The sequence below is a fragment of the Hydra vulgaris genome, chromosome 07, assembly GCF_038396675.1.
Source record: "Hydra vulgaris chromosome 07, alternate assembly HydraT2T_AEP".
NCBI classification, from domain to species: Eukaryota; Metazoa; Cnidaria; class Hydrozoa; order Anthoathecata; family Hydridae; genus Hydra; species Hydra vulgaris.
The window spans coordinates 6,417,566-6,431,308 of record NC_088926.1 but is presented as its reverse complement, the minus strand read 5'-3'; the positions used below and the strand labels follow the sequence as shown (position 1 = coordinate 6,431,308).

The 13,743-nt window shown below is 27.9% G+C and overlaps 1 protein-coding gene across 2 annotated transcripts in view; it reads left to right on the top strand.

Moving 5' to 3' along the window:
* Positions 1–13,743, top strand: part of LOC100215858 (muscle calcium channel subunit alpha-1) — a 117,832-nt gene that overhangs the window by 40,859 nt on the left and 63,230 nt on the right. For both annotated transcript variants that reach the window (XM_065800885.1, XM_065800886.1), the window contains 7 exons: positions 3,600–3,708; positions 4,031–4,191; positions 4,611–4,723; positions 4,963–5,075; positions 6,572–6,782; positions 6,867–6,990; positions 12,410–12,569. In XM_065800885.1, coding sequence (XP_065656957.1) covers positions 3,600–3,708; positions 4,031–4,191; positions 4,611–4,723; positions 4,963–5,075; positions 6,572–6,782; positions 6,867–6,990; positions 12,410–12,569 — 991 coding nt within the window. The remainder of the gene's footprint in view (positions 1–3,599; positions 3,709–4,030; positions 4,192–4,610; positions 4,724–4,962; positions 5,076–6,571; positions 6,783–6,866; positions 6,991–12,409; positions 12,570–13,743) is intronic.

The window sequence follows — 13,743 nt, the reverse complement described above, 5'->3', positions numbered from 1 at the left end:
TAAAAAATAAATATAGATAAACAATGACGGGTTAAAGGTAATTAATCTCTCAATTCTTTTAATTGAATCGGAAATCATGAGATCCATTTCCTATGATGAAGCCATTTATCAGTTAAGTACAAAAGAGAACAATTTTTTTGCTCTTTTTTGCACTTTATATGTACCAGTTAAGTGCAAAAGAGAACAATTTTTTTGAATTTGTTGTTATAATTACTTAAAATTATGATAAAGTATTTAGGTAAATGTTATTTTTTCAGTGTTAATAGAATTTGATTTTTAAGTCTGTTGTTTTATTTGTTCACAAAAACATTTCAGATAATTAGAAAATTTAGCTTCTTGGGTGCTAGGGTAGGGCCCCCAAAATTTGATCAGCCTAGGGCTCCAAAAAACACTATCCACCACTGGCCCCATGTCAAACTCTTAGTTGATTTAGAAGCACTCCTTTGCGGTTTGCAGCTGCAGACTATAAGATGTTTATATAAAAATAATAATATAAGCCCTCAGAATTAAGGAAAATGAGGTTGGGAATCAATTGCTGACCTTAAGCTGTTAGAGGTCGGCATCAGGTTAGTAAAAAGTTTGACACAAAGGAGTTACCATAAAATATAGAAACGAGTTGGCCATAAATATAGAATTGAGTTTCATTGTTTTAGCGGGCAACCAACAAAATCGATTTGATAGTTTTGTCCACAATGACCCGGCCCAAATTTACCAAAAAGTTTTTTTTCTGGTAAAAAACAAAATTACTACCAAAATATTGTGTTTTACACAAAGATAGGTTGAGCTTTTTTTATATGGAATGTTATTTTAGTTTATATATTGCCTAAATATATTTATGCTAATAAATGTTTTATAAGCATTTATCTATAATATAAGGTTTTGAGTTGTTATCTATGAGGTACTGAGATTTCTCTCTTGCATGTACTCTCCATATTAGCTGATGTATGCACTGAAGTTCTCACAGCTTCCTTAATTATTAAAGCATCAGACCTCAACAATTTTTTTAACTATTTACTTCAGTTTCAGCCCTATAATTTCTGTGTTCCACTACATAAATTATCAATCCTGTAAAAATTTGAGATTTTTCTGTGGCAATTTAATGGGTCCACAATGAACACAAATATCTGTATTTTTTGCAATAAACTGTAATTAATACTATTATTGGCGTCGGTTACATTTAAACAAATAATATACACAAAATTTCTTACAGTTCCAGGAATTACTGCAAAGGCTGTCAAATGGACAAAAGAATACTCAAATATTCCAAACAAGTATGACAAAATTTACAATATCGAACAGAACACAGTACAATAGGTAGCTTTTAGCTACTGGGACTATGGGTATATAGTTAAATATTGTCAATTGTCATCTTTGTGATCTTCGACTGTTGGTGCTGCTCGTTTCTTCTTACGGCTGCGCAGATTTGGAACTTTCTTTCTGTCAGCCTCAACAACTCTTTAATAATTCACCTCAGTTTTGGCTGCATCTAGAAAGTCTGCCCTTAGTTTCACACCCCGTTCCACATTGTCATTGATAACATTGACAGAAATCGTCTTCGTCTTTGATGACAGAAACGAAGGGTGAACCGGCCAGTTTTCAACGTAATTGTTAAGAAAATCCACATTCATCTCTAATAGGCTGAAAATATACCATGAATCTGTAGTAACCAAATCTCCAAGTCTTGTTGTAGCAGTGATTTCAGTCTGGAACTTGGGTTTTCCAAAGCCAGTTTCGTAGCGATCATGCAACAGAGCCATTTCATCACTAGGCCTTGCTGCCAGAAGCTTCTTGGCTAGTTACTGCAGTTCAGGCTTTGAAACAATGTCACTGAATAGAGCAAGGGGTACCATTTCAGAACATAGGTACCACAGATGACGCTTTAGTGCTTTTATAGCACTTTCAGATATTTCAGAACTCAGTTGTGTGTACTTAGAAGGTTCTGATAAAGGCAGAGATCATGTCATGGGATGTCAACTGCAGATCTACGCGTTGTCCACCAGGCACTGTGTATCAGACACACAAAGGTAACAAAGCTGCATAACTTCGTCTGCTGTGCAGCAGTGGTAATTGTTCCTGCTGGCAACAAACGGATCTGCTCTTCAAGAAAGACCATTTTGATGGAGTACAATATTTGGTCATCCACCATGCTTTGTGGACTCTACCTGGTCGACGAAAGTGAAACTGTCTTTTTTCTGGATCAAGGTACAGCAAACATAATTCACTAAATTCTTTATAGTCTTCTCGCTGATGCTCTGTGGAAGATTCAGCAGCTGCTTCTGCACTTTCTTTCACTACTTTCCTTGCTGCTGTTGCTAGAGAGCTCTACTGCATAAATAGCAGATACTGTAGCAGTAGTAGTAGCTGCTTCTTTTGCCCTTAGTCTCCTTTCTTCTTGCTTTTGCAGTCATGCCTTCTTGCGCTGTAACTCTAATGCCAATTTCTTTTCATGGGAACCAAATGATGCTGTGCGGTCTGTCTTCATGCACTCTAAAAACTTGACGTCTTCATTATTCTTCATGACTTTTTCAGCATCTTTTACCCTCAGTGGAAATATTAAACTGAGTTGTTCTGACATTTGCTCAAGCTTGACAAGTGCTGGCAATGACGAATGACGATCTAGATGAAGTTCACAAAGTTTTACATTTTTTTCAGACAGTGCAATGAACATGTTTATTATAGGGCCATTAAGAATTTATATATATACACACAAATGTACAAATAATTTTAATGTACAATGTAAAATTTTAATGCACAATGTACAAATAATTTTAAATGTATATACAAAATAGAGTGCTCAATGTTCTTAAAAGAACAGAGCAATAATAAATTAATAGATCACTTGTCAAACCTTTTTTTATTTTACACCGTGTTTCATTAAGAAAGACTCATCAGAAAATTTTTTTGATGAGTCTTAATTGATGAAACAAGTGTAAAATAAAAAAATTTAACAAGGGATTTTCTACTAATTTATATATATATATATAATATATATATATATATATATATATATATATATATATATATATATATATAAATATATATATATATATAAATATATATATAAATATATATATAAATATATATATAAATATATATATAAATATATATATATATAAATATATATATATATATATATATATATATATATATATATATATATATATATATATATATACAATGTATATATATATATATATATATATACATATATAAATATATATATAAATATATATATATATATATATAAATATATATATAAATATATATATATATAAATATATATATATATATATATATATATATATATATATATATACAATGTATATATATATATATATATATATATATATATATATATATATATATATATATATATATATATATATATGCATATATATATGTATGTATATTTGTATATATATATATATTTATATATGTATATGTATATATATATAAATATATTTGCATATATACATATACATACATGAATATAAAAGTGTTAACAATTTAAAATAATGTCTGTCTAAACAATTTAAAATAATGACTGTCAATGTTATTCCCAGTTTTGAATTTTGATCCTAAAGTTAATTTTAATTTAGATGGTCGACGCTTTACAACTGTGAAACCACAAAACGATATTCTCGGATTAGAAATAACTCCTAAAATGCAAGATGCTTTATGTCAATATGGTAGATTTTACAAATGGGGGTGAGTTGTTTCTTATATATTTATTTATGAAACATACATAACACAAACTTTGTAAAAATTTTTTGTTTAAATTAAAAATTCTACTAGCAGCTGTAATAGCACAAGAAAGAAAAATATTTTGCTGTCTTAGTTCATCATATCTAAACTTTACCATGTAATTTTTATTGTAAATGTTTTTTTTCATAAATAAAACCAAAAGATGTTAAAAAAAAAAATTAGTGTTCAGCTTTTTTGTAAGTACCTGAAAATTAATTGTAATTATATTACAAATAATTTTCAGGTTTTCAATATTGTATTGTATTATCATTTCATTTTATTTTAGAAAGCGTCTTTCAAGTTTTCACAAGCGTTCACATCGACTTTCTCGAAAAATTGTAAAATCTCAAACATTTTATTGGGCAGTTATTATAGCCGTTTTTTTGAATTCTCTAGTTCTTGCAGTTGAGCATTATAATGAACCAGAGTACATTACAATATTTCTAAGTATGTTTTATCACCATTTTTTTTATTTCAACCCTCGGAATTAGGGTCGGCATTTGGCAATGCTGACCTAACTGCCGACCTGAAAGTATTTGAGATCGGCAAAAATTTGCCGACCTCGTTTCTATGTTTTATGGTTAAACCTTTGTATCAAATAATTTTTGCTGACCTGATGCCGACCTCAAAAAGATTGAGGTCGGCAAATTATTGCCGACCTCATTTTTCCTAATTCCGAGGGTTGATATTTTGTTTTATTAACAAATGTGATTTATTTGCAGGTAATTGTACTTTAAAAAATTTAGTTTCAAGTATTTACAATAATTATGCAACTTTTTAAAAAAAAATTAAACGTTGTTTTAGTTTTAAATTTCTTCATTAAACAAATAAAACAAATTAAACTTTTTTTTTTAAATTTTGATTAGATCGTGCTAACTATTTTTTTCTTGCATTGTTTACATTTGAAATGTTGTTGAAAATTTACTCAAATGGTTTTCATGGATATTGGCTATCACTGTTTAATCGATACGATTTTTTTGTAAGTTTTAGCATTTATTATTTATTTATAATTTCTATAATTTTCTTTTTTTTGTAATGATAATTGTGATTTCAATATTATTTAATTATATTATATATATGCTAACGCACACAAACACACACATACACACTTTTGTTTGCTGGTTTAGGTATGCAAAATTCAAATATCTAGATGCTTGCATGCACAAATTGATTTACTTCAGATTTTTGTTATAACCTTGTACAGATTGTTTGCTTTAGGTTGTAATTAGTAGTCTGTTGGAGGTTTCCATCACTATACCAACTAAAATGCCACCAATTGGAATTTCAGTATTACGTTGTGTAAGATTGCTTCGAATATTCAAAGTAACACGGTTTGTTTTTGTTTTTAAAATAATTTTTTTCATTTTGTTTTGGCATGGTGTACACAATATAATTTACTGATTTAAATTTATGGTCTTAATTATTTTTTAACAGATTAAAAAAATTTAAATAAGTTTTTTGAAAACAAGTTTAAGTTAGAAAAAATGTCAAAGAGACATGTGAAATATTGTTTTAAACATCTTGAATTCTTAAATAATAATTAATACAAAATTATTAAACTCCCGAAAAAAAGTGAAAAGAAAACAAATGAAAAGAAGTACATGAAAATAAGGTGCACTTTTTCAGCCATTTTATTGTTTAGAAATGATTTTGTCTAACTTTTTCCATTATATTTTTAATCTTTTGTTTCATCATGTTTATCATGTTAGTTTGCAATAATTGTAAAAATGTTGAGATAAAAGTTAAAACAGTTTCAAAATTTGTAGAAACGTTTGAGTAGTTTTGTTATGATATTTTGACTAGTTTTGGAATCTGTGCTAAGCAATATTTGTTAACATGTTTCATACAATTCTTTAGGGCCTCATATTTTAATGGTTAACATTTAGAAATGGTTGTAACTTTTAACTTATGGATCATGTTGCTTATTTGTTAGAACTGTAAATTGGTATACAAATGAAGATAAAAATTAATATTTTTCCTCAATAACATTCCTTACTGATTTGTTTCAATTTACAGCAGGTAAACTGCAATACATTTTGCAGCAGGTAAATTTCTGTTGATTCTGAAATATAAAAATTGTAACTGAAATATAAAATTTAAAAACTTTGTTAGACTACGAAGTGTTCTGCTTGGGCTTTTAATAAAATAATTAGAAAAATACAAAAAATAGTTTTAGATTTATTTCGCTGACAGTGACACTGGCATGATGAAACTGACAATGACACTAACATGATGAAACTGACAATGATGACACTGCCAATGATGCTGCCAATGACACTGCCAATAACACTGAGTGAAGCGACTGAAAAAATGCTTGAACACAATTGATTTCAAAGTTCATTGATTTTGTTATCCTCATTATTTTGTTGGTATGTTAGAATGTCACCACTAAAATAAAATGGAAATGGCTACTGAAATATTATTAAAAGTTCTGATAATGAAATAAAATTTGAAGTTTCTATTTTAAATCAATGTTAAAAAAAAAGTTAAATATAAAAATAGTAAACAATTTATACCATGTTCTACTTAAACTTGTTTATGTTTATTTATTTTTCATTATGCCTGTCCTACATGTCAGTCTATGTACAAACTAACATGTCAGTCTATGTACAAACTAACATTCTTAATTTAGTTGTTTTCAAATTGCTTATATTTTTAGGTTTTTTATTATAATGTTGTATACTGTTGAAATATTTCTTTAGTTACTAATATGTCACTAACATGTCAGTCTATGTACAAACTAACATTCTTAATTTAGTTTTTTCAAATTGCTTATATTTTTAGGTTTTTTATTATAATATTGTATACTGTTGAAATATTTTTTTAGTTACTGGCAATCATTGAAAAACTTTGTTGATGCTCTTATTAACAGCATCAAGTCGATTGCTAGCCTGTTGCTACTTCTTTCTCTTTTTATTCTAATATTTGCACTTCTTGGAATGCAAATTTTTGGTGGGAAGTATGAGCTTCCTAGAATTGAAGATAAACCACGAAGTACTTTTGATTCATTTTGGAGGGCGTTGATTACTGTTTTTCAGGTTTGTAATTGTTCTGTAAATTCTTGGTAATAAAATTGTAATTACCTTATTTATATGTGTTAATATGCTTATGGATATGTGTAGATATTAACAGGTGAAGATTGGAATTCATGCATGTATATTGGAATTAAATCTTGGGGAGGAATAAATAAACCTGAATCCATTTTGGCAATAGTATATTTTGTTTGTCTGGTTGTTATTGGAAACTGTATCTTTTTTAGTTGTAACTGGATAATTTAAATTAATTTTTTAACTAATAAAATCCCCTGCAGAGATTTTATATCTTTATTTAAGTTCATTTAGAAGTATATATATATATAAATATATATATATATATATATATGTAATATACTATATATTACATGTATATACTATATATTACATGTATATATTATATATTACATATATTATATATTACATATATTACATATATATATATATATATATATATATATATATATATATATATATATATATATATATATATATATATATATATATATATATATATATACACATATACATATACAATATGCAAAAAATAGTTGTACAATAGTTGTACACTTAAAAAAAAATCATAAATTTAAAGATTGCATCAAAAAAATGAGTTTTCCGTTAAGATATTTGAAATTTTTTTTAGATATTTTATTGAGTATTGTTTTAAGAATTTATTTGTGTATTGGTGAATTAATTGCTTTTCATACCTATTGAATTTTACACAATTGACCTAATGATGCATAAAATTGACTGCAAAAAAAAAAAATCGCACAGTTCAAAAATGTCAAATTGATCAAACTTCATGAAAATTAGTATCGAGTGGGGCCTCCTTTGGCCTTGATGGTTTCAGCTAGACAATTTGGCATTGAATTGACCAAATTTTGAGTTTCTTCTGTTGTTATATTACTCCATCTGCTCATTATAGTTTCTTTCGAGTTGTCTTTGCGTCTAAATGCTCGGTCACCAATTTTTCTGTCTATAATATACCACTATATACGATTACTAGATACGATCTATACGATTCAAGTCCATACTTTGAGATTGCCATTCCAAAAATTGATGTTATTTGTGTCAAAGTATACCTTTGTTTTCTTAGCGGTATGTTTTAGATCATTATCCTGCTGTAGTATATAAAATCGTTTCCTATTCTCAATTTTTTAGTTGATGGTTGCAAGTTGGCTTTGAGAATTTCACAATGCATTGAAGCATCCATTTTTTAATCAATAAATGTCAATTTCCCCACTCCTTTCCAACTCATACTACCCCAAACCATCACATTTTCTCCTCCATGCTTTACACTACCTCGCAAGCAACTTAATTTATAAGCTTCTTTATTTTGCCACACTTTCTGAACTCCATCCGATGAGACGAGGTTGTATTTTGACTCATCTGACCACAAAATATTTTTCCAATATGATATCGGCAATTTTTTGTACTTCTTAGGAAATTCTAATTGACGTTTCATTTGTTTTGCAGTTAAAAAAGGTTTTTTTGGAATTACTCTACCTCCATATCCTTGTTCTGTAATACGATTCCTAATTGTTTGAGGGGTTATTGTCATATTGTGATCTTCTTGAATTTTTAAAGCCTAAAGTTCAAGAAGAAAATTTGTTTCGGCTTTAGCTGGCGAAGCAAATCTATTTTTCTTCACTTTAATGATGATATTGCGATCAATTGCACTGGTGGTCTTGCGTTTTTGTCCTCTGCCAGCCACACTAGCAATGGTTCCAATCAGGTTAAGCTTCTTAACAATTGAGGACACTGTGGTAAAAGAAATTGCTGTTTCTTTTTGCATCTGATGGTAGGATTTTTCTTGATTTTTCAAATCAACTACAAGGCTTCGTTGATGGAAAGACAAATGTTGTTTTCTTGACGCCATTTTGCTGAAACACTATATTTTATTTCTAGAATGAAAGTGTATTTAAAAAATTATATTTTCAATCAATCTTCAATTTTACTAACTAGTTTGATTGTTCCATTCGCTCAATTTATGCTAAAATAACAACCTATTTTGTCAGCATACGATTATTTTTTTTGCAGTCAATTTTATGCATCATTAGATCAATTGTGTAAAATTCAATAGGTACGAAAAGCAATTAATTCACCAATATACAAATAAATTCTTAAAACAATACTCGATAGTATATATAAAAAAAAATTCAAATATTTTAACGATCAAATTATTTTATTGATGCAATCTTTAAAATTATGATTTTTTCTTAAGTGTACAACTATTGTACAACTATTTTTTGCATATTGTATATGTATATGTGTATATGTATATATATATATATATATATATATATATATATATATATATATATATATATATATATATATATATATATATATATATATATATATACATATATAAAAATATATATAAATAATTATTTTTTAAAGATGGAAATTTATTATCTTTTTCATCTGTTCATTTCATCAGATTTATCAATGTTTTGCACAAACAAACAATTTTTATGAGAGGATTGTGATGGATGAGTTTGGAAAAAATTATGAATTTTTTTTGCAATTAACCTCTCATGCACACCATATATTTGTTCCATTGCAAAATCATCATCTACTTAGGTTCCTTTGCTTTATTGTACTCTCTTGCTTTATTTTCTTACTATCTTATTCATTCTTTTATTTGTTTTTGTATGGAATACTGTTGTCATATTTGATTTAAGTTTTCTAATAATGCCCTTTTTTTGAACATCTTTTTGCTGTATATTTTGTCAGTTTCCTGTAAACATGGGAGTTTTGAAATTTTTCTTTGTTTTTCAATTTTTCTGTAAACCTTAGGTTCATGTTAGGATCAGGATAATTATCCTGGCATTAGCAACATGTAATCAATGTGGTAGTGGTGTAGTGGTAGAGTGCTTGCTTCATAAGTGAGAAGTTCCGAGATTAGTGAGAATCCCTGGTAGTATTAACTGTGCTCAACTTGTCTTTTTGCACAGTGACCTTGTTCATCAAAGTTTGTGTTTCCGAGTTAAAAAGTTAAGAAACCTTTTTAAGGTTGTAAAATAGTCATTATGTTATTATTTATCATGCTTGTTTATAAAAAGTTATGAAGTTCATTATCTTTTTTAAGGTTGTAGTTAAAGTAGTACAATAAAGTAAGAGAGAACTACTGCAGTTCTTGACTGTAGGAGTTCGCTATGTGGGTGAAAAATAAAATATAAATGCTAGAAAAAAATAATTTGATTTTAACTGCAACTGATTACTCTCTTATAGAAGGCCTTCTGTTCTTTTTTTTTCTGAATCGGATTTTGTCATTTAATAGTACAAATTAAATTTGGTAATTTTTTTTTTTTTTAAATATCTTTTCGAAAAGTCTTAAATAGTTACATCCTATCCTAATCACTTATTGGGTCACCTATTTGGTAAAAAAGTTATGGTTGAATCGTCTGACTATTCTTTTATGCACTTTCATTTAGCATCTTTTTACTCTTTTTTGTTTTGTTTTTGTTTTGTTCCTTATTATACTTCTTCACCAACTTACAGTCTTTTTGATTTGACTTCTGATCAAATTGAGCAATCTGTTTCTCTTTATCTATTTGCCAATATTGCCGTTATAGGTGTCTTTAATGCTGATCACACTAAATGGTTTGGTTCTAGTAAGACTGACTCTGCTGGTTTGTGATTTCAGACAGTCCTAATTATTTATTTTCACTCCAACCAGCTATGATCTCACTAAAGTCTTATCTTATATTTCATCTTCATTAAGTTTAACCTATCATTGTGTTTCTTACTGTTACCTTAAAACTAGCTGTTGTTTTTTTTTTTTTTTTTGTGGTGTTTCTTACGAAAAGCTTTTGTTCCTTTTCTTTATTTTTTAAGCCAAGTCTCACTCCACACCATGGTTTTTTCCCTCCTGATTAAAGATTAATTAATTGGTGAGGTAATCTCAGAAGTAAGGCTATTAAAACTTTAAGAAAATGTTTAACAGTGTCATAAACAAATGCAAGTCTAACATTTCATCTTTCATACATGGGTCTGATTTTAATGCCTCTCCCAAGGATAAAGTAAATAATATTTATTTGATGTATCTCTTAAATCTAATAACCTTTCTTAAATCTAATGACTCTACCTGTCATTTCAGAAAACATATTAATCTATTGTTGACATGCGAATCAATTTGACTTTTTTTGTTAGTTACCTCTCACTTAAACTCTTCCAGAGCTTGAATATTCCATTTCTCATTCATGGGACTGATCTTATGATCTCTCCTAAGTATCGGGCAAAACTATTTGCAAAGAACTGTTCTTTTAATTCGACTTTGGATCTTACAGCCATACTCTTCCTTCCATTCCAATTAAACAGGTTAACCCATTGTTAGACATTCAAATAACTACAAACAAATAACTATCTTAAAACTCTTCTACGGCTTGTGGTCCAGACAACATACATGTCACCACAATCACAAAAATGTTCTCCAGTACTCTCTTTTTTGTTCTCTAAACTATTTAACAAGTGCTTAATTGAGTCTTGTTTTCCTGCCTGCTTGAAAATAAGATTTGTGATTCCAAAATAGTTTTTTTACCATAATTAGCAGGGTATTTTAAACCTAAGAACTTGCTCTCTGACAATCAATACAGATTTATTTGCTTGTTGATGACATGCTTCACAATATAGACTATTATTTATTTACTGATGACAGACTTCATAATATATACTTCAGTCTTGATAAAAAGTTATCAGTTTTTGATTGCTCAAGATAAGAGAGCCAATCATATGTCTGTATTTTACTTAAACAGTTTCTTCATACTCTAAAATCTATTATTCTTCTAGTTCTCAAACATCTTTGCCTTGTAATTTTTGGAATTTTGCTTTGTAGTATTCATGTTTTCCTTTATTATACAATTTGCTGTTTCTAAAATTTTTTTTTTGGTTTAATTAATTTTATGCGTTAATGTGAATCAAATTTAAAAGTATAAAATGATTCAGATAATCAATAGTTAAAATAGCTTCCAATAACATAAACACATATTCCTAATAGATTGAATAAACTAAAATCTTAAAGTCTTTGCTGAAGGAAACACTGCACCACTTAGCTCTGTGTAAATTTTTTATATTAGTTATGGTGTTAGCCTTTCTAATCAAAAAAGTTAGAGGGGTGATTCTGGTGGTCAATGTAACATTAATGATGAAGTTAACAGGAAACATCCTCATTTAATACTCTGAAGTGCTCCATTATAAAACCAATTAAGCACCTCAAGTGACTTATGTGATTGCCTCAACTCTGTTGATATAAGTCATATTTTATTATTTTTATTTTATACCTCCATTTATTACTTACTATATTGACATCACCTCCATCGACATCTTCTCCTTTGACATTACCTCCATCGACATTTTCTCCTTTGACATCACCTCTATTGTCATCTTCTCCAAATCTAATATCAAACTTCCAAGCTTGTAAATCATATTTTTGCTTCTCAAAATATTAGTATTTTATTTGAAGTTTGTTGTATAATTATTGTATAATTAATTTTCAAATTATAGTATAATTGTTGTATAATTAATTTTTAAATATCAAAATTTTTATACCCAATCATTTTGATTATGAAGAAATGGTAGCTAGTTATATTTAAAAATCATAAATCAGTTTCTTTAACTTGTTTAAGACATATTGTTAAATGTATTTCTAGCGATTGCTGTAGATAATTTAGGCGATGCTGAAGACATGACAAAGCTAGATGAAGAAGAAAAAATTCGTAAAAAAGAGTTGAAAGAGAAACTGCTGAAGGGCAATCAAAGCAACACAAAGATTGAGCGAAATCCAACGTAAGTTTTTTTATAATCTACAAAATATTTAATTGATTTTATAAGTAGTAGTCTTTGAATTTGACTGAAAATCCATTTTTATCATCAAAAGTATTAATATATAAAATGTATAAAAATTTTCAACATCTTTTTGTGTATCAAGTCAAAAATATCCAGAAATGAGTCTTTTTTTTTTTTTTAACACATTCACTTTAAAAGGTTTTTAAAGTAAATAAAATGATTAGTGGCATAATTGATTTATGTGCATAATTAATGTTTGCTGTATATATAAAGTTCTACCAATAGCACTATGAATCAAGTTTTCATTTTTGTCCTTGAGTTAAAAGTGTGTTTAAATAACCCGTTTTGCTGAAAGCAAATAGAAAACAGCTGTCACACTTTGCCACTGTGACTGGGATAGTGATATTCTGAAATTTGTGTGTATTTTCAAGAAGGTTCTCAATTCATATTGATTACTCAGCATTCTTATAGAATATGCCTGCTACAACTTTCCAGAAGATCTGATAATTTTCTAGAGTATTCTAGAGCTTTCTAGAATGTTTTCAAACCATCATATTACTATATTACACCCATGCTTTTATACAACTATAAAATACATACAACTATAAAAGCACAAGTGACTCAAATTAACATTTCAGAATGTTTTACTGGCAAATAAAGAATAATTTAATCGTATTAATTAATTTGTTAATGAATATAGTAGTAATCAATTAATTAATTGATAATCGTATTTATTAATTAATTTGTTAATTAATATAGTAGTTTGAAGTGCAATTGTTTAATTTAAATGGCATCAAGAAGTTGTTTAGACCCAGAAGTGTAAAGACAATTTATAAACCCATGATAAAAAAGTGTTTAATGTTTGTAAAATGCATGAGATCTACAAGGTATATTTTGGAATGCTTGTTGTTGATTGGGACAAACCCTGGACACCGCATTTTACTTACATATATTTCAAGAGTACTCTTAAAGGTAAACTGAATAATTGTTACTTGCTTAGATATGCTTTATTTTGTAGAAATACAATGATTTAGATGAATGTAGTTCATTTTGAAAAAATGCAAAAATTCTTTTAAGTTCATTTTAGGAAGTTGCAATTGGCAAAGTCTTCCTATATACTTGTGTACTATAGGCAAATATAGTATATATAATGTATTTAATATATATATAATAT